The 26,163-nt window shown below is 39.4% G+C and overlaps 1 protein-coding gene across 10 annotated transcripts in view; it reads right to left on the bottom strand.

The window, feature by feature from the left end:
- Window positions 1-26,163, bottom strand: part of LOC140728349 (E3 ubiquitin-protein ligase HECW2-like) — a 318,336-nt gene that overhangs the window by 139,684 nt on the left and 152,489 nt on the right. For all 10 annotated transcript variants that reach the window (XM_073046945.1, XM_073046950.1, XM_073046949.1 and 7 more), the window contains 5 exons: window positions 21,036-21,143; window positions 9,667-9,761; window positions 4,611-4,686; window positions 1,990-2,159; window positions 1,739-1,881 (listed from right to left, as the gene is read on the bottom strand). In XM_073046945.1, the coding sequence (XP_072903046.1) occupies window positions 1,739-1,881; window positions 1,990-2,159; window positions 4,611-4,686; window positions 9,667-9,761; window positions 21,036-21,143 (592 nt within the window). The remainder of the gene's footprint in view (window positions 1-1,738; window positions 1,882-1,989; window positions 2,160-4,610; window positions 4,687-9,666; window positions 9,762-21,035; window positions 21,144-26,163) is intronic.

The raw sequence follows: 26,163 nt of genomic DNA, 5'->3' as shown, positions 1-26,163 counted from the left end.
ATGAGGAGGAGAGTCTATGTCTGACCTGAGTCATCCAAGCCTAGTAACTAGCTGGTCTGCTCTAACTCAGAACAAAGAGACATTAATTACAAGATGTTATTTGTGTAAAAGGCAATAAATTGATGCTAGCTTGACACCCATTAGCCAGATAGGCCAGAGCCAACAAGACTGAAACACAACATTTGAACTGAAAAGGAAAGAGTATAAGAATGAGGGGCTTCAAATGCAAAGCAGCAAGAATCTGACAGGCTGCATCACTGTCTGGTATGGGTGTGGGGGAGGCTACTGCACAGGTCTGCAAGAAGCTGCAGAGGGTTGTAAATTTAGTCAGCTCCATCTTGGGTACTAGCCTACAAAGTACCCGGGATATCTTCAAGGAGCAATGTCGCAGAAAGGCAGTGTCCATTATCAAGGACCCCCAGTACCCAGGGTATGCCCTTTTCTCACTGTTACCATCAGGTAGGAGGTACAGAAGCCTGAAGGCACACACTCAGTGATTCAGGAACAGTTTCTTCCCCTCTGCCATCCGATTCCTAAACGGACATTGGACCCATGAACACTACCTCACTTTTTTAAATATATATTATTTCTGTCTTTTGCACGATTTTTAATCTATTCAATACACATACACTGTAATTGATTTACTTTATTTATTATTTTCTTCTATATTATGTATTGCATTGAACTGCTGCTGCTAAGTTAACAAATTTCACGACACATGCCGGTGATAATAAACCTGATTCTGATTCTGAACTAATCCCTCATGTCAGGGATTGGGAGAAGAAGGATCAATCATTTGTCCAATGGAGATCTCCTACTTCAGTGTTATAAATTGGAGGAGCAGTCTGAGTGAGTGTCCTATAGGGGCGTGCCTTATACTGATTGTCGAATGTTGCTTCTGTTGTGATTGGTCAGTTTCGAAGCTACAGCTGCTTTTCCCATTGGATAGCTGCCTGGTGTCCAGTTTCAAATATCCTGGGTATATAGAATAGCACATGGAAGGGGCTTGCTCTCTCCTTCCTTTGTTTAAGACAAGACCATTGTGAAGGTTTGTTCTGTGTGCACTTGTAACTAATTACGTTTGCTGAATGTATGTATGTTTGTTCAGTATTCAGATTTGTAGTGTCTGTAACTTGGGGAACATGAATGTTTGGTCGAATTTTTAACATTTGTAAATAAATTATTAATATACCTGTTCACAGAGAGTGCTTTTTGTATCACTTGCCAGACCCACAAACCTGACTGAACATTACAGGAGCACTGGTACAGAGGGAGCAGAAGAAGTCAGGTTTTAAGTTGTTGGCCCAAGGTCAACTTAGTTATGTTGAGATCAGCACAGAGACAATAAAGAGTGAGCTTTGATTAATCAAGAGTTGTGTAGTAAATTGCCTAACCTGGATCAGTTGATGGCAGTCAACAAGCCCTAGTTCGCTCAACATTTCCTTAAGGAGTAAAGGAGTGAAACAAAAAAAAAGTAGAAAAGAAACCTACATTAAATAAAAACAAAGCAAAGTAAATGATCAAAATTATCCTTGTTTGATTTAAGATTTCCTAATGTATCCTGCTCATTTCATAGAAGGCTGTCAATGAAGTCCAATGACACACCCACTATCAATGTTTCATGTGACAAGTGAAGTCAGTGTCACAAAAATAATTTTTCATACATACCACTGAAAAAAAGGAAAAAGAGGCATTGGACTGACAGCAAAGATCTTATTCAAGTTTAATAACATATTACCCTATAGCATGTCTCTCCAACAGACGCTGTACTGGTATGGTTAGTTTACCCAGGAAGCGCTTTATAATAGGCCGACTCTTGGCAAACTTGTCTTTAACGTCGATTTCAAGTACATCTGTGAGAAGTGCCACAAAATGGTATTTCTGTAAAACAATATCATTAAGTGAATTTAGCTTTTCAAGCAACGATATTTTCTATCACTGCTTATTCAAGAAGCATTTGTTCAGTGACATGATGACAGCACATCTCACCTCTCCTTGCCAAATAGGGTTTGTTGTGTTTGCCACTATTGTTGATCGCTTCTCTTGTCCATGATGAGCAAAAGTGGGGAAAGTGCTCTTCTTCCCAGGTTGAATGGCCATTTTTAGATATGGATCAGGGTTGAAAAACATCCCTTTCTTGAGCCCTACAGCCCGCATATCTGGAAGGACAAGAGATCACATAAATGACATTTGACCCAGCAGTGTTTACAAATGCTTAGAGCCTGTTTTATAGTGTTGGACTTTATACAACTCCCCTGGGACACCATGGGGATTTTCTGTTCTTAAACAGATTGAAATTGTTCATATATTGTTCTTCTTATTCTACTGTAAAGGAGGCAAATGTTAGAATGGCAGGACCCTAACACATCTTCACTATCATCTGCACAGTATGACCAATTTCATGAATCCCTGGTTGTCCTTGAATAGGAAGGGAGCAAGAAATTACAGCTAGTCTGCAAGACTGCTATTTGATGTGCCCTAATCCTCCATCTACCAGCAGAACAACAGAAGCAGTTTTTGTTTCCCCCAAATGCACCCCAGCTCCAATTTCTGTACCTTTCTCCACCTGTTCCCTTGAGTTGTGCTGCAAGCAGAGAGGTTGCTTGGAATACAGGTCAAAAGACACATACACAGTGCCAGGCAAGTACCAGCTTTTCTCCTGATAAATGACTACACAGCACACAGTTAGCTGATGCTATAATGTTCCCATATGTTCAGAGAGGGAGCATGCCTGTTTGCCAAGATTTTCACTTATGGGCTGTTCTCAGGTAACTAACAGATTCTATTTTTACAGATGTCCTTAAGCTGATTTTGTCAGTAGGTCAGAAAATGTATAAAAGATAATTCAATATGGTCAGCATGCCTCTACAGTCTTGTAATGAATGATATTAAAGCATACAGGACTGATAAGAACAATTTCTCAATGTAAATAGAGGGAGAGAGGAAACCAGTTTTACCATTCTAAAGAACAAATGTATATGCTTTTATCGGACATTTGAATTTAATACTATGGGAGCAGGTGTCCGTAAGTCAAATGTCCATCGGCCAGTACATGATTCAAATTCAATAAGGGCTATTTGTATGATAAAGCATCACTAAAATCACAAGGCTGCTTAAGACTTTGAAAGATACAAAGAGGTGATGATAGAAGGAGAAGGAAATTAGATTAATGGGCAATATCTTGGTGGGCAATGTTTTCTGACATGGAATGTTGAGAAATCCACCTGCAAACATGTTCAGTCCAGCCACCACCTGGTGAGGCGTGTCATGGTGCCATTCCTAAGAAAGACATCCTAGAATTCATGGCAAAACAAGGCAGCCTCATTGAAATGACAATATGCCTTCTTCAACAACCATCCAACATGGGTTTGGGACTTGTGTAATTATTATTACAATTGTTTAACAATGTCTACTTAATCAATGGAAATGTACCATATGTGGAAAAGGAGTTTACTTAAATGATCTTCAAGAGCTGGGCTTTACGTCTGGCTTCCCTGTGTTGTCCTGCACATGAGTCTTCATCAGCCACTGCCAGAAACTTTTAACTGAATATAGTAAAAGGGTCTTTGTATTTCATCCAACTGCAGTTTTATTACAGAAATGCAAGGATTCATCCAACCACATTTTCAATTGAACATTCATTGGGTCGTGCAATGCAGAAATCTTTTGAGGTACTACATTATGGGTGGAACGTGGATGAAGCACAGAAGTCTGAAATGCTAAGCTTAATCCTCTGTTGCCATGTTTCACATGGGAGCAAAATGTCAAAATAAAATACAGCTGTTACCAGGGAGGCATACCAAGACGCAAGTCAAGTGCTGTTGGAGAATCTTCAACTCAGTGCAAGATGGACTTTGGTTTGCCTGAAACTTAATGATTATCCTGTAGAACAAGATGTCTGCAGAGGAATGCTGATGATTAACACATTCCAGGCTGTAGGAGTATGTGCCGAGGGACACATTGAAGCTTGGTGCAGCCCATCAGAAAGGCTCTGTGGAGAAGGGCAGCTGTCTAAATTACTCCTGCCTTTGGGCACCAAGAGGCTGAGGCCTGCTTAACAGCCTCTCAAAAGCTTTGTGTGTGTATTATTTAAAAAGGCATGAGTGGTTTTAGTGGTTCAGTAGATGATGTATTTTCATAAAGACATCATGAATGTATTGATTTGATGGCACAATTGATATAAAGAAAATGTAAAGATTGCATTGCATTTCCTATTTGCATTTTTACAGAAAAAGTTTACTTTTGAAATAAAAATATTAAAGTACAGACTAACACCTCAATTATTGTTCCACCTGCTGCCTCTATCATAACAGGTTCAGAGTCAGGGAAGATCATAACATGTGACGGGAAAATAATTCGATGTATCAACACTGAACTTATTTTTCCATAACAGCGGAAACATATTAAGTATTTGATATTGTATTCACTGGGTATGCATTTATTCTGCACATGTGCCAAGGCAAAAACTGGCTTCTATCAAAAGCAGAATGATAAATAAGCTTGCAAAAATTCAGTCTACTGATCTGAGAGTTTATTTCATAAATCCGGTTGTGTTTATCAAACAATCTTTACCAACTGTGTATACACCTAGTAAAAGGGATACATCTTACCTGACAATGTGAATCTAACAAGTCTTTGATTGTTCTGGTCATTCAGTCCACCTTCTCCCAATTCATCCACTCCAGTCTGCAAATAAATATTTGGCAATATATTTTAACTTGCGTTACAGATTACTGTCAACAAACCTACCAACTATCACTCTCAATGCAGACCAACTATGGTTAGTCTACATTGGCAATGGAAAAAAAACATAAAATTAAAACAAAGTCTATCATCTCATTATCTTTATATATCAGAATCAGAATCAGAATCAGACTTTAATATATGATTAGATTTACTCAGGTAATGCACTGATTCCTGGCTGATAACATAAGTATTAGAATAGGAACCCTTGTAAATGCAATTCTGAACAGTAGATGGCATTAGGATGGGTGATTACATTACAAGGCATTTTGTTTTCAACTCTATGGAAATAAGTTTGTGATTCTATGCCTAATCACTCTATTAACAATCACTAATAGTCTACATTGTTATTGTTCCTTTCCACGCCTTGTGGCGCATTGAGCAGCAACCTTGGTATTTCTTTAGCATTTTTGTCTGTGCTTTTTTTATGAGGCCAAGTTGCCAACTCGCTGCTCAATCCAGTACGGATGGAAAACGTGCAAGGAGCCGGCCTGGTTCAAACCCAGGACCATTTGCTTCAAAATTTAGTGCAGATGCCACTACACCACCAGTCGGCTTAATAATCTACATAAAACTTTGCAAATTATTCATTGTCAGATTCAATTTGACTGAACTACGGGATCTAAAATTTGAATATCAATGACATCAAACTCAGAAACCTCATCCCTTTCTGTTGATGAGTGATTCGGTAAATGACATAAGCAATTGGATCATCTTAAGGCTAATCTACTAAAGCCACATGATATCACCTCCAAAAATCTGACAAAATATATATTTATTCCCACCAAGGAGTACAAAAGGATAAAACCTACAGATGTTCCTCCAAATCACATTCATCCACTTGTCCCTTCCTACCGATCTCCCTCCTGCCATTTACAACCATGCTATGCCCTACAGCTCATCCCTCACCACTATACAGGGACTTAAACAGTCCTTCCAGGTACGGTGGCACTTCACAAGTGAATCCACCGGCATCATCCATTGAATCTGGTGCTCTCAGTATGGGAACCATCTACATCAGTGAGACCCAACCCAGATTGGAGGATCACTTCAACAAGCTCCATTTCTTTAATAATGCAACTCAATTTATATATTTTTTTTCTTCTATTTACCTCCTCACCAAGCATCATGGATCAAGCCCTCTGCCTCAGTAACATCTCCCTGGTCAACCTAAAAAAAGTGGTTTAGATAAAAACTATCTATGTATTTCTGCTCTGGGACCACCCTGCCTGCTTGCTCCATATTGATGCTTCGCCCTCAGCATCTTTGAACTGGTGGTCAGCTCAAAGAAATAAGATGAAATAGACTTCCAAATGAACAGCATTTTTTCTCCAAATTCTTGGGGAGAAAGTACAAGATGACCATGAATAATTTATGTTGTAAATTCATGACAAGCTATCAGCAAGGTATGATGAGAATGTAAAACCCACTATCACAAGGAGTGGAGTATTTGACAAAAAATAGCAGTTAATGGGAGATACTGGGGAGAAAGGAATAGAGTGTCTTGAAAAAGAATGAGAGGCTAAGATGTGTTGTCAGGTTAAAAAGGAGATGATTATAATGAAAGACAAAAACCTCAAATCAATACACTTAATGCAACTGTACAGTATGAACAAGCATCTTTATGTAAACCATCATATACAAGAATGATGCAGCAGAGTTTAGCCTCCAATTGTCTTGGCCCTCTTTGCCATTAAAACAATCAAAGTCTTATGGTAGGTGGTGCAGTATAGTCATTTCATTTTAAAAGAAGTGACACTCAGTGTAAGTGACTATCTTCCCTGAGTCACTGCCTATGAATAGGAAGACTGGTGGGCATAGGATACACTTCTGATGAACCTTTGCAGAGATGCTGCAGTGCTGAGATGATTGGTCTCATCTGCCGTAACAATCTCCCTTTATGCAAGGGATAGTTCCAAACTTTGATGGGTTTTCCTCCTGATGCCACACAGAGTCAAATTCTGCCTTGTAAGAAAGAGTTGCCACTCTCATTTAACCATATTTGTATCAAGGGCGTAAAGAGGCCTCATGTGAAATGTAAACAAATCATGAACAAGCCAATTAATGGAGTTTAAGTGCCAATTGATAATCAATGTCAGTGATGCCATCCAGCATGTTGCTGTTCATTGAGAGCCAATGGTTTGGACATTAGCTGGGTTAGATTTGTTTTGCCTATTAAATAGGAAATAGCTGAATATGTAAGATAATCACTTTGGTTAAAATAATAAGTACCGGTAGAATATATTTTAAATGAGAACTGCTAGTAAAGATTGGTGTTAACCAGATATGGGTGTCCTCTTTTGCAGGTGCAAGCAATTAGGAAGACAAATTACTTGAAGCCCTCTAATGCAAAGGGGCTGGAGACCAAGATAAAGGAAGTGCTACTGCAATCAAACAGACATTTGGAGCAACCACAGCTGGAATACTGAGTATATTGTGATCCATTTACAGCAGGAAGGATATACTTGCTCTAGATGCAATACAACAAAGACCTGGAATGAGTCAAGTGAGGAATAAAGTTCTGAGTTAAACAATAGACATGTATTCTCTGGAGATTTTTTTTTTAAATGCCATATGGTCTAATGGAAACATTAAAGGTTCTGATAAAGCTTGACAGAGTGGACCCTAAGAGGAGTTTCCCTTTGCTGAAACAAGAGCATAGTCTTCAGACAGAGTCAGGTATTGAGGACTGAGGGTAGGAAGATTTTTTATTAGAGGGGTTGTGAATCTTTGGAATTGTTTACTTCATGGGACTGTGTAGGCTTAATCACTAAGCACAGTTAACGGCTGAAATCAGTGGAAGTGAATTTGAGGAGGAATTGAGAAACATGAGATCAGGCAGGAAAGTGGAATTGAAGATGATGATCACCCAGAAACATATTGAATGGCACAGTAAGCCAAAGGATCATGAGGCCTCCTCCTACCCCTACAAGTTAAGGACCTGTTGTAAAATGAAAAAAAAATAGGTTCATGTCAATTAGTTCAAAATTAAAAATGGATTACCTTGATCATGCACATGGGAGCAATAAAATATTACACTTAAAAGCTGGACTTGAGGTCAACCTTACAAAGGAAATAAAACAGCATTTCCATAGAACTAAAAACATCCAAGACCAATAAAAATTTTAATCTGGCTTATGTGGTCTAAAATGCATTGATCTACAGTGAGGTCATTGAAACGAATATTAACTCAGTGTATTTTTGTATAAGCCTCAGGGAAGATTTTGAACAATCTATATAACTGTAAGAAAGCCAGAATAAAGGTAATCACATATTTAATATTTCAAAGCTCTTTTCCTGTGTTATTAGCATGCAATAAAATCACACCCAGAAACCTCTGCCAAAATTACTGAATACTCAAAGGTTAGGCTTATAACATTACAAAATAGGCCTTTTGCTCAAGAAAAGAATTAGATTTTTCTTCCAGGTAACCTGCAGTCCAAGAGAATATAATTCAATGTCAATTCATTAGATTTTGGAGGAAAAAAAACAAACAAAAATGACGGACATATTATACTTGGAGTGAAGATACAGAGTGATGGGAGTAGAAGAAAAATGTCGGGTCACTAGCTCTCTCAGTGCCTTCCAATAACTTACCAAAAAAGATTGCTGTAAGGCCTTGTGGACTTCAAGTATAAAAGAAAAAATTTTCCAGTGCCTTCACATTGTCCTTACTGACCCCTGCTTGTTTATTGTGTACTGTCAACAAAACTCAAGACTTAATTGCTACATAAACAGGTAAATGAGTCATGGAAAAGTACAGCACTGAACAGACCATTCGGTCCATCTAGTCCATGCCTAAATCATTTAAACTGGCTACTCCCATTGACCTGCATCAGGACCATACCCCTATCATCCATATACCTATCCAAACTTCTCTTAAGTGTTGAAATCGAGCTTGGTTGCACCACTTGTGCTGGCAGCTCATTCCACACTCTCACAACCCTCTGAGGGAAGAACTTCCTCATGTCCCCATTAAATTTTTCACCTTAGACCCTTGACCTATGACCTCTGATTGTAGCTCCACACCACCTCAGTGGAAAAAGCCTGCTTGCATTAACTCTATCTATACCACTCATAATTTTGTATACCTCTATCAAATCTTCTCTCAATTTTCTACGTTCTAAGGACTACAGTCCTAACCTATTCAATCATCCTTTATAACTCAGGTCCTCCAGACCCAGCAACATCCTTGTAAATTTTCTCTGTACTCTTTCAAACTTCTTTACATCTTTCCTGTAGGTAGGTGACCAAAACTGCACACGATACTCCAAACTAGGCCTCACCAATGCCTTATATAATCTCAACATAACATCCCATCTCCTGTACTTAATACATTGATTAATGAAGGCCAACTTGTCAAAAGCTTTCCTTATGATCCCATCTACCTGGGACTCCAGTTTCAACGAATTATGGACCTGTATTCCCAGATTCCTTTGTTCTATCACACTCCTCAGTGCCCTGCCATTCACTGTGTAAGACCTACCCTGGTTGGTCCTACCGAAGTGAAAAACCTTGTACTTGCCTGCATTAAATTCCATCTGCCATTTACAGCCCATTTTTCCAGCAGATGCAAATCCCTCTGCAGGCCATGTAGCCTTCCTCACTGTCCACTACACCCCCAATCTTGGTGTCATCGGCAAAACCATATAATAAACCCATCACTAGTTTAGCCTTTCCCAAAACAATAAACACTCCACCACTCCCAGAGTACAATGTTTTCTTACAGTGAAGAAATAGCAATTACTAGAAACTTATTTAGTGCTCTTATTGTATTACCTTCAGCCCTCTTTAACTTAGCAATATAAAAACATTTCCAATTGGTCAAGCTGCCATTTGAAAAGATGTAGATCTCCAACCATTTTCCACATATACTCGTATTAGACCAAGCCAATAAAAACAATGTGCCAGTGCCCTACTTACCATAGTAGCTGTGTTTTTTACTGTGATACATGGGGTGGTGGCTCGCAGTGCTCCACTTACACCATGGTAGTATTTAAAACAGATTTTAGTTTCAGCTGAGGAGCAAAGAGAGAAAATGGATGAGCTCTGAATGATTACAGAAGAACAGGACTATTTATTAGAAAAACAGTTTGTAGAACCTGTGCTACAAATTCCAACAATAGCATTCAGAATACATTGCCACCGTTTCTGTAAAAGTTGTACAAATACATAGCGGGTGCTACTTAACACTACTGCTAAAGCTTAATATGGTCCCATTTCCCTCTGAGCTGGGTGAAATTCTACCATTGGATTACTTTGCATCCAACACTGTGATTATCAATGATAGCACCATTAATGATAGCATTGATTTTACACCTTAGAGATGGTAGCAAGCCACAGCCACTAGCAGCACGTACCAGTGGGTCAGATTTATAGAGTGCACTGTTTTCGTAAGCACATGTATAACTAGCTTTCGCTTCATTTGAGACTTATGCTCTATTTACCAATATATGCTACCAAGGATACCACAGGGGCAGTACAAAGATAGAAAGGTTTCCCAATATGTGATGGAAAATCTGGCTTGCATTTTTGCTATTGAGTAATGAGTGATGAGAATTTAATTAGTATGTACAGTTTCTACACTGTAACTTGCATGGAAAGCAACTGTAATATAATAACAACAGGTCACAGATATTTTCATCAAACTTAAGGTATCCATTTGGGCAGTATTTATCCATTCAGTTAGGCTTTGTAAAAGAAAAAGTACAAGGCAGAAAAAAACATTCCCATCTCATGGTAACAGGAAGCTCTCTTCTTGTATCTGGCACTAAGAGACAGTTTCATTAAGGGTCCTTAGGGCAGATGGGGCTCATCAGCCATGGTTGGCAGCTCATCTAGGAGAAGGAAAATTCTGATCTCAAATCTCCGCTAGATTGCAGTTAAACTCACTCATGGGGAAACCCCAAGGGAAAATTCCAGACTGAAGTCCTTAAGGTAGTCCTACATTGAGTTCAACACTGACTGGCAACTCCTACGACACTGTTAGTATCAAACTACATTGGTCTCTGACGTTCCTTTCGGTTCATCAGATGCATGGAGAGGGAAAGCTTGCTACATGAGCTACAGCTTGCTCTTCCTATCGTACAGCCCAGGCTTGTGTACCTAGACAGCTAGAATGCAACAAACATGGTCGACCCTGACTGATGGAGGTCTCACTCACTCACTGAGGGTCCAATCAAATTGATTGAAGAAATATTCAACAAAACAAGCTTCTGTTGGTTGCAAGTACACTAGATCTGGGAAAACAATTTGCAGTAAGTCTTTCCAAGTAAAATTTGCACCAGTTCCTGCATAGTGTATAAGATGATGAGAGGCATTGATCACATGGATAGTCAGAGGTTTTTTCCCAGGGCTGAAATTGTTGCCACAAGAGGATACAGGTTTAAGGGGCTGGGGAGTAGGTACAGTGGAGATGTCAGGGGTAAGTTTTTTTACTCAGAGAGTGGCGAGTGCATGGAATGGGCTGCTGGCAACAATGGTGAAGGCGGATCTAATAGGGTCTTTTAAGAGACTTTTGGATAGGTACATGGAGCTTAGAAAAATAGAGGGCTATAGGTAAGCCTAGTAATTTCTAAGGTAGGAACATGTTCGGCACAACTTTGTGGGCCGAAGGGCCTGTATTGTGCTGTAGGTTTTCTATGTTTCTATTTGTCCCAATGCTTCTACTAATTGTTTTAAATAATCACTCCCTCCTCCCACGCTCTCCACCAGTCACTGATTGTTCGACAAAAATGAAGGTCAGTGACATCAGAAGGTAAGTCACTTGCCACAGGGACCCTCGTTCTGAATATCTCCTGTGGCCACAGTATTCAGTGCAGAACTCACTGCCCTTTTCTTGTTATCATATTTCCTATTATGTTTCTTCTGGTGGGGTATCCAGAACTAGAGGGCACAGCCTCAAAATTGAGGGGTGACCTTTTAGAACAAAGATAAGGAGGAATTATTTTAGCCAAAGAGTAGTGAATCTGTGGAATGCTTTGCCACAGACTGCGTTGGAGGCCAAGTCCATGGGTACACTTAAAGCGGAAGTTGATAGTTTCCTGACTGGTCAGGACGTCAAAGGATATGGCGAGAGGGCAGGTGTAGGGGGGTGATCAGCCACAATGGAATGGTGGAGCAGACTAAATGGGCTGAATGGCCTCATTCTGCTCCTACGTCTTATTGTCTTATATTGGACACAGCCACTTCCCTCTTAAATTTTCTGACAGAGGAGCCCCAGTAATCAATGCATATATGGATTGTGTAACATCGACAGAACCCAGATGCATTTTCAATCGCTGAAACAAAAACGTGATTGGCCATGGAACCACCTAAAACATTAATTCTAGAAACTCTCTGTAAAAAAAAAACAGGATTGGTAGATTAAGGAATTTTGTGGGGCCAGGATTATTTACCTGTTCATGTCCGACTCCCCCATGTTCACATCAAATAGCAGCACTTCCCCAAACCAGACTTCAACTGAAGCAACAAATACAAAATGCTGCGGGAACTCAGCAAGTCAGGCAGCATCTACGGAGGGAAATAAATAGTCCACATTTCAGGTTGAGATCCTTCATCAGGACTGATGAAGTCCCTCTCTGTGATCTCTGCTACATAGATGCTGCCTGATCTGCTGAGTTCCTCTATTATGTTGTGTGCGTTGCTCAAGATTTCCAGCATATGTGTAATTTCTTGTGTCTACGACCTCAATGGTAGTTGGACAGTTTTATTGCAAGAGCATTCATCATGTTCTCTGTATGCCCACTCAAGGAGCTTGTCTCAGATATGGCAACCCAACCCCATCCAAATGTTTCAAGCTTTTGACTGCTTTCATGAGCTGGACAGGAAGCATAGCTTACCTGCCTCTAGCCGTATCACAGGGACCACATTAAAATCCACTCCTGTCTGTAAGATCATACTCCATTTGAGAATCACTACCTAGAGGTTATGGATTTTCTCTCAGAATATTTTCAGCATTCAAATGAAATATTATGTTTGGCAGAAAAGTTAATTTATGATTTTACAGTAAAGGGGTGCAGATTTCAGGGGCTGTAAGTACGTGTTATGTTTTAACCTGTAATTGCATCCTGCAGGATGTGACATTAACCTTCACACAGCCTGGAAATAACAATAAATTAGAATACCTAAGTCAGCTTAGCCTTCATGAATTTAATGGGTTTTGCGACAATTACTTTGTGTTTTTACCATGCAGAGGATCATGTTAGAACATTCTTTTTGCTCAAATGCCACAAGCGTCAAATCTCAAATTCTAAATGAAGTTCACCTTCATAGTAGTAACACTATGGTTTTCTATTTTGCAACTGGTAGCAATGTTATTAATGTATTTGGCACTGGTGTTGGTTAACAGTGAAATGCAAACTGTTAGTTGGGCATGTAGGAAGAGGATTGATAGGTCCATTTACAATGCCACACAACGGTGAAATGTTGGGTCCCCCACAATCTTAGATTCATTTCTGGTACGTAATAGAAATTATTCCACATACGTATAATATTATTAAGTTTAATATGTCACCTGAAGTGTTAAACACCAAATATGTTGAAGAAGTGAAAATTTCTTTTGATACACTAGACGGAAGCTGGACAATCCTGGCAGAAGGAAAGGGATCACCTTCCCAACCTAGAGCCACTGGATTGTGCTTCTTGTAGTCTGAAGGTAAGGCAGAAGCCTATTGACCAACAGCTTCAAAACAACTCAATGATTTCTGGCACGGTTTCTCATTATCACTGCCAATTCCACATAAAATATTTTCTAGGAATTTATCACATCATTCATGCTTTCTACACTATTGTTTGCTATGCAGTTCAAAAAGAGGTCTTTCCCACTGTCATCTCAAAACGATTCACTATTGTTTTGAACTGCTGAGCACATCTTACCTGCTTCTTAACTTTTCTTGTACACAAATCTGCACTATTGACCAATCCAATATAAAAGTCCCTCCAAGTTACTATGACAACCTCACTGGTTGACTAGAGAGCAGTGAATTCACTAGTTAATGACACTTGGCAGAGAAACCCTACTGTCCAGACTGAAGATAAGCTTGAGCCAGTTCAGGATGTCCCATGATTCTATTTTAGATCCTGTACATCTGCACAGTGCTTTGTGAGCAGAAGGCCTTTCATTAGTTCACAGTCTGATTGAAATGTCACTATCAAAGCAACTAAACTGAAAGGACAATCTATTTTCTGGTTGGGAAATTGACATATATTATATACCAAAAGTTTATTGAATTCACCACAACTTACATATTTAAATTTATATGTTAATAGAATAGTCTGCAGGTTATATATGTATATATGTTTGAAATTATAGCCCTTTTGAAGGTTTTTTTTAACATTTAACTATTTCATTTAGATATGAAGCAACTGCCCTGGTTTTACAGCAGGTATCAACAAAATTACTCTTAAACTAATATCACAGCTTCAGTTTCTGACATACATTCACAGATGAAATAGCTTGTAACACTTAAAATCAACAGAGAAATCATGATATCCTCCAGAAAAAAAAACAGAATCTCTAAAGAAATGGACAATAACATAACTCACCTTGCCATTGCCCTTCAAAGGTAATTGGTTATTACATAAACTTCTCAGATGCATATATTATTATTTATATTATATATTATGTTGCATACAACATGCACATTTTTCATTGCACCTATGCATAGACACAAGACAATAAACATGACTTTGATTATTTAAAAATCTATGTAATTTTGGAAGAACAAAATAAATGAATATTTCTCATTCCCTGCAAAGCACTGTCAAAGAAAGCAAGATCAATTAAAGGATATATTAATTTTGGGGTCATTTGCTCTCAACAACTTTGTTACAAATAAGGTACAGCACTGAATGTATGTTAGCGATATGTTTACCCTGCTTTACTCACACAGTTAATCTCAAACTGAGTTATGGAAGCCAGACCTTGTGTAATTTGTGAAATAAAAATAACTTTAGTGGGAGAGAAGGGAACACTTTTCCTCTTGAGAAAAACACTGCACTGTTTTAAGGACCTTGGTCTGAAATTTCTAACCAACACACACAAAAATGCTGGAGGAACTCAGCAGGCCACGCATCATCTATGTACAGTCAACGTTTCAGGCTGCAAGGCCAAAATACCAGCTGTACTTTTTTTTCCCATAGATGCTGAATGGCCTGCTGAGTTCCTCCAGCATTTTGTGTGCGTTGCTTGGATTTCCAGCAACTGCAGATTTTCTCTCATCTGTGGTCTTAAGTTTCTAAGTTATTTCTGGCATTGCCTTTCAAAGGGCAAACCTTATGACTGAGGTTCTAAACTGGGCAAGCTACATTTTAATGACTCATTTGCAGCAAGGCAAGAAAAAACTGCTTTAGCTTTCACCAGTGCTGGAAAAAAAAGGATAGAGGTAGATTCTGCCCTCACATTGAACATGAAAAGGCATGTGATCCCTTCACAATTCAACACCGCCTAGAACATGGTTGTGTGGTTAGTTCTACTATCGGAAAGCCAGATTTAAGGCCTTTCAGCTGCAAGAAATTTGTGATTCAAGAATACAATTCAAGAAGGTTCAATTATCACATCCTCAATTTGAAGTTAGAAATTTTGTAGGCCATTTCTAAACCAAATAATTTAAATTTGCAGAGAGTGCACAAAAAATGTTTACACAGATTCTATATTAGGACTCCTAATGCCTGCTCATATTCCATTCTGTATATTTTTTTAAACTGGAACATTGCTGAAGTATGTACCAACTCCTGAGACTCTCGTCGCAATAATATAACACAAGCATGGTCAATACCCAATCCATGTACCTTCAACTTGTTAAAAACTCATTCCATGAATATATAGGATACCTTGTGTCCTTAACACATTTCAAAACAGATATCTTTTAATTACACAGTGACACAGGCAACATGTGTTAATCAATTCCGTTTTTTCTGCGACTCCAGCTAAGACTGTTCTAGTTAGTTGAGTGATAAAACTTTTCAAAGTTAAATGAAATGCATTCTTTCAGGAAATATCCCCAAGAGAACCTATGCTAGTCTTTATTTTTAGAATCATCTCTGCTTAAAAATCTGTGTGTACCACTCATCACAGAAAAATGCTCCACAGAGTCTGGTCTATGTCCGGTCACTTGTCTACAAGCACCTACCCCTGAGTTTCTATGAGTAGTTAGATCTGTACGCATTGCAAATGACATTTCCTGTTCTCTTAAGCATCTCTTTAACATTAAAGCCTGTGTGAATATTGACAATGAGCCCCTGCACTTCTTTCAAGGATTTCAAAGGTTTAAAGACACAATGATTTAACATGATGTAAATGACGTGGCAATGTACTTAGTAAAGGCAATCTTATTTTATAACTTTGAACTAGATGGTGGTTAATGAGATTGAACTTCATTTCATCTCAGGTGAAATTATAAGCTTTCCTCCCATAAAAAAAAACATACATCAACATTGTCAGCTCAAAAATCCAGAAGCCCCACCTCCTGCTCTTTCCCTCCAAAGTCCTTGAAGATATTGACACTTCACAAAGTAATCCTCATCTTTTCTGACAGTTCACATTTGAATCTACCCGCAATACATGAATAACGCCTAATCCAAGTTATAAATAATAAAAAGCAAAGCATTCAGTATGCATACATAGTTAACAATCCAACCTAGGTTTCAGAACAATTGCGTTCAGGGGATTAACTTTATATTAAAGGAATCACTCAGACCTTCATTCAACTATACAGAAAATTCCATTTGAAGGGAATCTCCAAGGATTGTTACTTTATGACCAGATTCCAGGCTTTTTTTGTTGAGGTTAAAAGAACATAAAACAGTCCAGCACAGTGCAGACCCTTGGGTCCACAATGTTGTGCTAACCTGTTTCAACCTACTCCACAATCAGTTTAACCCTTCCCTCCATTTTTGTTACATTCATGTGCACCTTAAATGGTCCTACTGTATCAGCTTCTATTCTGATCCTCAGCAGTGTGTTCCAGGCACCAACCTCTCTGTGTAAAAAAAAAACCTACCTCTGCCATCCCTCCCTAACCTTTCATCCATTCACTTTAAAGGCGATTTCTCTAGTATTGGCCACTGCCACCTTGGGAAAGGGCACTAGCTGTACACTCAATCTTGAGGCCCTCCATTGGTCGGGGTCGACCATGGATATTGCGTCTCAGCTGTCTACGTGATACACAAGCCAGGGCAGTATAATATGGAGAGCAAGCTGTTGCCCATCTAGCAACCTTCCGCTCTGCACGCAGCTGAAGAATCCAAAGGAACGGCAGTGACCGACACAGTTTGGCACCTTCAGCATCACAGGAGTCACCAGTCAGCGTTGAACTAACTGTAGGACTGCCTTAAGGACTCCAGCTCTGTATTTTTCATTGGGGTTTACTCCCGAAAACTTCCCCATAAGTGGGTATAGCGCAAAGCAGCAGAGGTTTGTGATCAGAGCTTTTGTCTCCTAGATGAGCTGCCAACCATGGCTGATGAGCCCCATCTGCTCAAAACAACTGGTTTTTAAAAGGTGTATGTAACCCACCTTTGCCCCATCTCCTGTCAATAGAAATAGTTCGGCCAAGCTTAGTAGCTAAGCCACATGTGAAGGCCAGGAGCTGGACTTGGTTGTGAGAAGCTATTTGAAATGAACACCATTGAGAGCCTTTATAGATAGTGGGAGCTTATCCACACTACCAGCCCTGGCTATGAGAAACTTTCGGAACCCCACTCAATCTACGCCTTTCAAAATCTTAGACAGCTCTATCACGACAACTTCATCCTCCATCACTCGAAAGAGAAAATTTCTATCTTGCACAATGTTTCCTTATAAGGCATTTCTGTAATCTAAGCATCAGTCTGGTAAATCTCTACTGCACCCTCTCTAAAACTTCCACATCCTTCCCATGAGACAACCAATTTTCTGATCCAACCAGAGTTTTATAGAGCTGCAACATTACCTCACAGCTCTTGAAATCAACACACTATAGGTCTTGTTAACCAGCCCATCGACTTGCATGGCAACTTTGAGGGATCTATCAACTTGGACCCAAAGATCGCTCTGGTCCTCCACACTGCTAAGTATCCTGTCACTTATCCATCTTCTAAAGTGTATCACCTCACACTTTTCCGGATGGAAGTCCATCAGCTATTTCACTGCCCTAGTTTGCCTCCCACTGTAACTACGGCAACCTTCCAACACTATCCACAACACCACCAACCTTTGTGTTATTTGCAATCTCAGTCACCTACCCACCTACTTCCTCATCCAAGTCTTTTATAAGAATCACAATGAACAGAGGCTCCAGAACGGATCCCTGCAGAACACTACTTTTAAAACAAACTTCTTCCTCTGACAATTGAACAAGACAGTAATTTTTCGAAGCAAACGAGGTGGTACGGCAACCACACCATCAAAAACCTTGGAGGCAGTCGGCAGGTCTAGCAACAGCAATGAGAAAATAAACAGGAGATGACTTGTTGAGTGAAGGACCTATCATAAATTTGGAAAAGTGGGGGGAAGTGTATTTTACATTACTGAGAGTAAAGGATAGAGAGGATAAAGGGAATGTCTGTGAAAGGATGCAGACCAAAGGTGCCTAGCTAATTGCTACTTAAAAAATAGAAAAGAGAGAGATCCCAAGATGAAAGTTGAGATGCTGTTCCTCAAGGTTACAACGGCGGTCAAACTGTGAGAAAGTGAGAGACGAATGAGGTATTCAGGTAATAGGAAGCTCTGGGAAACCCTTGCATATTGAGTGCAGACGTGATCATACAATATGCTTTTGCTTTCTCCGTTCTAATGTGAGCATTGACGGCTATATATTAAAGTGGAAGAAGTCCAAGTGATTTGCTGCTTCACCCGGAATGACCGTTTGGGTCTTAAGATGATTGGTAGTGAAGAGGTAAAACAGAATGGGTCCAGTACTGGTCGTCCAGTAGCGCGGCAAGTTCAAAGACGAGAATATCTGCAAGAGCCAGACATCCAAGAAATCCACACGTAATGCTGGAGGAACTCAGCAGGCCACGCAGCATCTATGAAAAAGAGGAAACAGTCGACATTTCGGGCCAAGACCCTTCATCAGGACTGGAAAAAAGGGATAAGAAATTCGAGCGAGAAGGTGGGAGGAGCGGAGTAAGAAGTACAAGGTGGTAGGGGTTAAGTAAAGAACTGGGAAGTTAATAGGTGAAAGGGATAAAGGGCTGGAGAAGGGGGAATCTGATAGGAGAGGGTGGATGACCATGGAAGGGCGAGAAGCACCAGAGGGAGGGAAATGGGAAAGGGGGGGGAACAATTACTGGAATTTGAGAAATTAATATTCAGTATCTCCTTCTCTGCCTACTACCTCCCTGGTGCTTTATCCCTCCCCCACCTTCACCTTCTTGCTCCAACTTCTCATCCCTTTTTTCCAGTCCTGATAAACATTGACTGTCTACTCTTTTCCATAGAGGCTGCCTGGCCTGCTGAGTTCCTCCAGCATTTTATGTGTGCTGCATGGGAAGTTGCTATGAGAAGAGAAGTATCTGATAAAGATAAAAGGAAGCAGTCTCTTTGGAATACCCAAATGAGAGGAAAGGGGACAGTTGTGAACAGAACATTGAAGGTGGGAGAAAATACAGACACTAGTAGCATGAAAGATGAGAATCAGAGGAATCCTATTGTTATTTGGGTTGCAAGGAGAGTGTGTACAATAGTAGAAGCGAGAAAAATGGAGGAGACAAAGAGGCCAGTCAACTTTAGCAGAGGCAAAGCTATTGTTTTTTTTAAAAAAGGGAGGCACCTCAAAGACACTGATGTGGAAGAGTGCAATATGTAGCAGACACAAAAGTGGCAGATAAACTGGGAGAATGTCACAGAGTCCTTGAGCAAAGTAGTTAGGTAGGAAATTTAGTCAAGAGACCTACTGAAGTCAGTAAGCTTACATGAACATTGGCAGCTAACTTAATCCCCAAGATGGAGACAGAGATATCAAGAAAGCAAACAGAAGTCAGATATGGTCCACATTAAAATGAAGGCAGATGGAAATTGACACAAGGGGTAATGAAATTTGAGTTTAGTACAAACAGAGGCGTCCCAATTGTGTCATCAATGCAATGAAACTAAAAAGAGTGAAGGAAGAGGGTCTGAAAAGAACTTAAACAAGGACTGTTCCATATAACCAATGAGGAGACAGACCCATGCCAATTCCCAAAGCTACGCCTTTCACTTAGAAAGGGTCAGTGGAGTTGAAGAAGTTATTTAATTTAAGAAGGGGTAAAAGAGGATAGTGATGGAAGGAAGTGATTGAGTCTCTGTTCAAGAAAGAAGTGGAAGTTCCCCACACCCTGGGATGAAGGTCCAGGTGGACTGGACATCCATTATGAAGATGAGATGGCAAGCGCCAGGAAATTGGAAACTGAAGGAGATTAGTGATGTGGGACTGGACAAGGAGAGTAGAGTTAAGATAAGAAGAAATACATTCTGTATGGGCAACAGCAGGCTAAAACAATGAATCCTTTGTACAACTTCAACACAACATCCCATCTCCTGCACATAATACTTTGATTTATGAAGGCCAATGTGCTAAAAGCTTTCTTTATGACCCTATTCCCAGACCTGTGTTCCCAGGTCCCTTTGTTCTACCGCACCACCATTCCCTATGCAAGACCTGCCCTGGTTGGTCCTACCAAAACACAACACCTCATACTTGTCTGCATTAAATTCATCTGCCATTCTTCCAGCTGGTGCAGATCCTGCTGGAAGCTCTGATAGTCTTCCTCACTGTCCCCAATCTTGGGGTCATCTGCAATTTTTCTGTTCCAGTTAACCACATTATCATACAGATCAGTGATTATATATGATAAATAACAAGGACCCAGCACTGATCCCTGTGGCACTCCACTAGTCACATGCCTCCAGTCAGAGAGGCATCCATCTATTACCATTCTCTGGCTTCTCCCACAAAGCCAATGTCTAATCCAATTTACTACCTCAGCTTGAATACCAAGAAACTGAAATCTTCATGACCAACCACCGATGCAGAACCTTGTCATTTCCCTTTCTTGAGTCCATGTAGTCATGCCTTCATCAACTTTGCTGGATGTTTTAAAGGATTCATTGCCTTTGCCAGTTCTCAAATGATTTTCCTTTCTGATGCTCCTTAAAACCCCAATTTTTTAAATCAACATTTGCAATGTTTTCTTGAGCGACCTAGAATCAAACTTGATTTGATTACGTTCTGAGAAAGCCACGGGATATTTAGTGCCATTAAAAATTTTGTACAAAAGCAGCTTATATGGTTGCCTTTAGAATCACAAAGTACAAAGTAATTTATTCTTACCCTCCATAAAGTATGGACCAGGCTCAATCCGCCACACAATTTGCCCTTTCTGGGTTCCATTTACACCTCGATTTTTGGAGTCCCATACATTTCCCGGAGAGATTTCGTCTTTAAAAGAAAAAAAAGTGTGTATAAAAAATATACCTGGAAATGTACAATACATTTATTTTTATCCAGCTAAACTAAAATAGATTTGTAAAGCAGGAATCCAGATAGCAGGAAAATTTTAATCATAAAAACTGCTTTGACAATTGAACAATTTTTAAGCCTTCAATGAACTTTAAGCTTAACTTAAAGTTAACTTAACTTTAAACTTTAACTTTACAGTGCACATCTCAATACAGTTCATGTCAAATTATACCCAATGCAATGAATATCCATAATGCAAGATAATACAATTGAAAAAGCAAAATAATTAAATATGCACACCAGTAATTACTTCAAATTCCTTGGCAATGAAGAAGCTAAAAAATGCTTTGCTAATATCTCTGCATAACATTTGAATATAGATATACAAGTAGAAGAAATCAAAACAGCAAAATTAGAATCTCATCAACATAAGCAAAAATAAAAATAGCCTACAAAATGATTTCAGATTTTGCAGCACAACCATGAAATTGTACTAAATTATATTGATGATAACAATATAACAGTCTCTCCCAGACCAAAATAGTAGCGCGCGCGTGCACACACACACACACACACTCTCTCTCTCTCTCACTCTACTCTAAGTTCCATCATGGCAGGTCATTACCAGAGACAGGGAATACTTCAAAGAAGCCTCAGCAAATTGTTACATCCTCACTAACTTGTGGGACTCTCTACCTTGTGACCAATCACAATTGTAGAAGGAACATCTAGTAAGGCACTGAGAACCTTGATTTGTTTCATCAGGAAGACACAAAGCAGCAATAAAAACCTCTTCAGAAACTATCCACCAACCACACTGTCCACCACCTCCTGCAATACCTACGAGTTGCACAATAGCCTGATCACCTGTTTTGAAACCAAGTGGATACAAGTCATCCTTGACCCCGAGGGACTGCCCAGGAAGAAGACCAGAGCAGTATCTACTGCTTTTGATTGGCAATTGTTCCCATGAGCAGCTCCAAGGTGAAAACATAACAATTATACCTGATTATATTACACTTTCAACAGATTTGAAGAAAAAAAGCAGCTAGGAATGATGTCTTAATCTCTCTCCTAGCATGTTTTCTTTCTAGGAACTAAAATTTACAATACATCATGTGGGAAACGATAATCAAGTTTTTCATTACCAAGGTAACCTCAGTCACAAGCTTCTCTCCCAATGGAACTCAAACATTGTACAGTTGTTAACCTCTAAAATTCAAGTAAGATATCAACAATTGCTGCCCAGTGAACTCCACAACCAGCAGTTAGAAAGGACCCGAGAGTGTCATATTATCTTAGCAAGAGGAAGCGTAGAATAAAGGAGCTTGGAACTTTTTGATCTCCTCTCAAGCCATAAATGGGTGTCGATTGACACTGGTGCTTGGGCTCTCAACTGGCAGAACAGGCAAGATTGGGAACACTTCAAAAATGTCTACACTGGACATTCTTTATAGGAATTCCCTAGGGAAAAAAATGGTGAAAAATTTGAGGTGAAAATCTGACTTTATACTTAATACTTTCTCTGCCCTAACCCCATTGCCTAGTAATGTGTTCCCTTTGAAATCTCATCAAACTTGAACCCTTTTCCACCACAGTCTCAGCCCCTACCTGCCTACAGCCACCCCAAAGCACTGCCACAGTCCATCATGTACGAACTTCTCTCTATGAGCTATTCCAAGGATTCACTGATGTTTACGAGTAACTCTGTTAATCACAACAGGAACCCTGGATTTAGTAGACACTGAAAGCCATCCTTAGTTCAACAATGCAAGTACAGGCTTTTACCATGGACAAGAGAATAAGCAGGTTTAATTAGTCAATTTTCTAAAGAAAATAAGAAATGTAGCCATACTTTTCTTTTACTTTCATATCTTATACATATATAATAAGATACCTACTACAATACTACTTACTTTTCTTTGCTCTCCAAGAAAATACTGTGATATCCTTACCAGACTATGCTACCCTGCATCCATGTTCTTTGGTGTGAAATCTGCCTCAGACACAGTGTTGATTTAAACACTGACTTTACAGAATGTACAAACAGAGCCATTAAATATATCTCATTTTAACAATGCAGCTTCAATTTCAAGAAATACCCTTTGGACAAATTCCCACAGATCTATTCCCAGGAAGAAGCAATTCTTTAAAAAAAATAGGAAATGAGTAACCTCAATCTCTTCTACTTGGTAAAATAAAATCCAGCTTTTAAAGGTTAATCCAATTGCATTGCCAGTCTGTAACAAAAGACTTTTTCTCTACCACCCAAAATGATGGTAATTTAAAAAAATGTGAAAGGCAAAAATTGACTGTACTGTACAAACATTTGGAAATATTGATCCACAACTACCACAGCTCTGCGACCAAATGTTTGAAAATATTTATGGCTTGGAGACAGTCTGTTGCTATAATTTTAATGTGATTTAAGCCTATCCAGAGAAAATCAACATCAAGTATTTTTGAATTCCAAATTAAAAGTCAGATGCTAAAATGTAACTCTGCTGTCAAAAATGAACGGGTGCCTGTTGCTCAATCCTAAAAATTGCTAATTCATTCAAGAAAATGGTGCTCACCGAGCTTCCAGTTCCTTAGCAGTACTGTGTCCGCATGCTTTTAATTATTCATTGAACAACACAGCAGTTCAGCCTTCATAAGTCACAGAGAAAATCCGACAGTGTCTAGGTTTGGTTCAAGTCATCTAAGCAAAAGGAATTAATCAAAATTTGCCCATTTCCTCTCATAACAATCGATCAAATACTACAAACTTCAGAAGATGTGTTTTATAGAAGTGAACTTGTAATCTTTCTGCAAAATATGGTCACCATTGTCAAAACTTCTCAAAATAATCTACAGTTCACCATACGTTCTGACACTTACAATGAAGTGACAATACTAGGAGAAAATTATCAAAAAAAATGTCTCTGTACTTACCAGCTTTTGAAGAGGCAAAGGTCAATCTTACAAAGTGAAACCAATGTTAACAGGTAAAGGGAAAGGAGCACAATGACTAGAATGGTGCACTGAACTGGCATCCAGAAATGCAGGCTTTTAATGGGTCAGATCTCACTGATCCATGAGAGCTCCAAAGGGCAGTGAGTCAGCTCCAAGTGGATCATATTCCATCTGAAATCATGTCCAAATGGTTCCACAGCAAGCTGGAGGTCAGACGATAGCAAATCTGACCTCCCTCCTCACCAGTGAGTCTAGTGACAGAGTATCAAATCATTGGAGAGGCTGATTGCACTCTACGTGAATCCCTGTGGACTGAGTAGCATAATGAGGACAAGAGAAAAACTGCAAATGCTGAAAACCTGGAACGAAGCACAAAAAATGCTGGAGGAACCCAGAAGGTCAAGGAGCATCTATGGAGGGAAATGGGCAGTGAATGTTTTGGGTTGAAACCCTTCATCGGGACTGGAAAGAGCAGAGATAAGCAGTATGAAAGGAACTGGAGCAAAAGTTGGTGGGTGATAGGTGAATTCTGTTGAGCAGAGGAAGATAGCTAGGCAACGGAGAGCGGGAGTAATATCGGAAGCTGAGAAGCAATAAGTGGAAGTGACAAAGGGCTGAAGAAGATAGAATCTGACAGGAAAGGACAATGCACCATGGAATTGAGAAGGAGGTGAGAAGAGGAACCGTTAGAAGGCGATGGGTAGATTGGGAGGATGGGGAGGGAAAAGAGAAGAGTTAAAGGGACTAGTGGGATAAGGGAAAACAAGGATGGAGGGTGGAAAACAGAGGAGAGTGGTTACCAAAGTTAGAGAAATCAATGGCTATCCTCTGAGATAGAAATTTAATTGCAACATATTTCAATAATGCCCGCAAATAGGATCATATGATCAACATTTTATCCTGTTAACTCTAAATCCACTCTTTAAACAACTTAACTGTTCAAGTTCACTGTGCTCTTTTTAAAGCACTCCTCTTTGATCAATCTTCTGTTCATGCAACCAAATACAAATCCTTAAATGATCCACCGCTAATCTGATAATATCGTTGTGAAGCATCTTTGGTAGATTTTGGAACATTAGAAGTGCCATACAAATAGTAGAGGTTTGCAACTCAAAAACAATTCAGACACTCATTTGAAAAACAAAATTAACATGAGCAATCTGGCTCCTGTTCAGTAGCTACCTCAGAAACGATGTATATAAATAACTAAAGAATCATTTTTAAACTATAGTACACTGTGATAACATTGAATGTTTGTCAACTCAATGTCTCAAATTCACAGCCAGAAGAATGTAAAATGGAAGTGTATTATTTTGCAAGTGCACCAGGCTATTCATACTACAGCACTCTTACACCCAGTTCACGTCACCTCCCTCAGGGATGACAAACAAGGACAGAAATCCTATTAAACCTATTATTTGAACACTGTGCCAAGTAAATTTGCCCCTAAAAGAAAACCACCAATGAAAGGAAATTGATGTACACACATCCAGTTTGCAAGAATCATTGGGACCTCATGCTATGCTGAGAAAAATGCAGATCAATCAAAAGAATCAGACAGAAACCTCATGTCACACAACACTTTGGAAAATACTTCCCCATATTGATCAAGTGAACTATTATTGAATTTAAGTGAATTATCAACAAGAAGAGACAGGATTGGTCACAAAATGTTTGACAATAATAAACACCAAGACATGGCATTATTTGCTTGTAACTTGCAGAGCATGAGTGGCACAGATACGCAAAAAAACATTTCTCCTTCATGGAGTTGAGGTAGTAACTACAATAATCAGGACTAGAAGCAATTAAGTTACTTTATTCAGTTTGGCTGTTATTTTCATGTTATTTCTAACTTGAGGAATTCCCACCACCCCTTTTCACCTGATGCAGCCGACCTTTCAAGCTACAAAAAGTTTTCTCTACTGCATTTGGCTAGGAGAGAATCATACTACAAGAGACTGTTTACTCTATATATTATCAAGAGTTTAACACACATTGCAATAACACATTTTCCTTGAATTCCTATTTCAGTTAATCCACT

Source organism: Hemitrygon akajei, chromosome 5 (assembly GCF_048418815.1).
Source record: "Hemitrygon akajei chromosome 5, sHemAka1.3, whole genome shotgun sequence".
In the NCBI taxonomy this organism is placed as follows: Eukaryota; Metazoa; Chordata; class Chondrichthyes; order Myliobatiformes; family Dasyatidae; genus Hemitrygon; species Hemitrygon akajei.
Note: the sequence above shows the minus strand (reverse complement) of the source record. Positions and strands in the feature narration are given on the sequence as shown.